The sequence below is a fragment of the Tupaia chinensis genome, unplaced genomic scaffold (genome assembly GCF_000334495.1).
Source record: "Tupaia chinensis unplaced genomic scaffold, TupChi_1.0 Scaffold000127_2, whole genome shotgun sequence".
NCBI classification, from domain to species: domain Eukaryota; kingdom Metazoa; phylum Chordata; class Mammalia; order Scandentia; family Tupaiidae; genus Tupaia; species Tupaia belangeri.
The window spans coordinates 1632233-1634066 of NW_006159596.1; the positions used below are offsets into that span (position 1 = coordinate 1632233).

Genomic DNA, 1834 nt, shown 5'->3' on the forward strand with positions numbered 1-1834 from the left:
GGAATACAACACAAATGTTAATTAGAAAAAGAAGGCCCCTCCACCCCATATCCCAGAATTTTTCACACTCCATTGCAAATAACCACAAAAATAAATATTCTGTTGTTATATAGTATAGAAGGGTGAACTCCAGCAGGAAATGGTCTTTGTTACTGCAATAAACTATCTACTTTGTGGGTTTAGGCTTGAACGAGAACAATCGGAGCTGATCCCAATATCAGATGTGCCAATTGCCTATTAATATTTATGGTTAGACTTCTACAAAATGAGCTAGAAAATTCTGATTCCAGTCCACTAGTCAGTATTTCCAGAATGGGGTCTGCATATTCTTTCTCTTTTATAGTAGAAAAAAAGCTCAAAAAAGTCAGATTACCTACAGGCCATCTGGTATACTATCAAGATAGAAAGTTTAAAAACATATTCCAGGATTCATGGTACCATATGCCACTCAAATGGTAATCTAGAGAAAATTAGTTTATAAATATAGTCATAACTAAATGCATACTACACAGAGAATTTTTACTTCATGGCAGGGCATTTTGAATGCAACACTTTAATTAGCATGCATGCTCCTGGAGGGTGAATATGCTGAAACCTGAAGAGGTCAAGTTTTATCTTTTTCTGTAGTCTTCTCCTTAGTTAAACCTCTCCTATTCTGCTAACTTTTTTTGCTGTACGAAGTTTTCCAGTTCTAGTGATTCTAACTAACGGGGAAGAAAGAAGGCCCCATTTGCCTAGTATGGTATGAGTTCAAGATTATTTGTAACAACCTCTCTGTAAGAAAACTAGTTGGTTAATAAAGGAAGACCTTTCTATTGATAAAAGGTGACTATTTGGGATATGGGTTTTATTGATTTTATAATCCTGAATGGTAAGACATGGCTTCAGTTACAATATTAACAATGCCTATTAGAGGGTTTGAGGAAGAAGTGATGGAGTTTAAAGCACTTAAGCTGCAGTTAGTTATATTACCAATTCTTTTTACTATCAGAACCAGATAACTTGCTTTGTTTGACATCTGTGAGTGTGCAACAAAAGAATTCCTTTTTCCTTATTCATTCTCTTTGGTCATAACTAATATAGAAAATGACCACATCCGCTCCTGATGATTGCTTCCCTGGAAACAAAAGAGCATTTTATACCTGATCCTGCTCTTGTCAGTGAAGAGAATGAAGTGAAAATTAATCATCCTCCATCCCTCTTCTCCATCCATAAAGCAGTATTTTTTTTAAATGGAGGTGAGAGGGAATACCGCATTCAATTCATGAGGCATAAGCAGCCCCCACACACCCTAGACTCACTCATCTTCATTCTCATCACCAGCAACCAGAATTACCCACTTCTGTTCTCTATAAATTATCCAGTCTAAGCGCTCAGTACTCCAAGGGGCCCCTAGCCTGACAGGATCAGAAAGGAAGCATCTCTCTCCCAGGCTGAAAATCACGAAGCCTGATGCCTCCACACACCCAGGCTGGGCGGACGGCCCTGCCCCAGGGGACCGGGCGGCGTCCCGAGTGTCCGCAGCTCAGGGCCGCGGGCGGCGTCGCAGCGCCCCTCCCGCCGGGACTGGCCAGGGGTCCTTACCCGCCAGTCCGCCGCCGCCGCCTCCATCGCCGGCGTGCCCTTTCCTCCGCTGCAGGATGAAGTAGGGGTTGGCCCTCTCGGTGACCCACAGCGCGTTGGCCAGCAGCACCTCCTCGGGGTTCACCCACATGTTCCCGGCCGCCGCGGGCGGACGCACAATGGTGCCGCGGTCGGGTCCTGCACACACCGGCGCGCACAGGCGCGCACTCCCGGGCACACGCGCGCCCGCCCGCTAGGTGCAGCGGCGGCC

The 1834-nt window shown here is 45.4% G+C and overlaps 1 protein-coding gene across 2 annotated transcripts in view; it reads right to left on the reverse strand.

Annotated features, from left to right (window-relative positions):
• TBC1D9 (TBC1 domain family member 9) overlaps positions 1 to 1834 on the reverse strand; it is a 168285-nt gene that overhangs the window by 127580 nt on the left and 38871 nt on the right. Inside the window, exon 1 of one of the 2 annotated variants that reach the window (XM_006144637.2) lies at positions 1585 to 1827. The exons of the other annotated variant lie outside the window; for it this stretch is intronic. Coding sequence (XP_006144699.1) covers positions 1585 to 1714 — 130 coding nt within the window. The 5' untranslated portion in view covers positions 1715 to 1827. Of the gene's footprint in view, positions 1 to 1584; positions 1828 to 1834 lie in introns of those variants that run through there. 2 annotated transcript variants of the gene reach the window in all.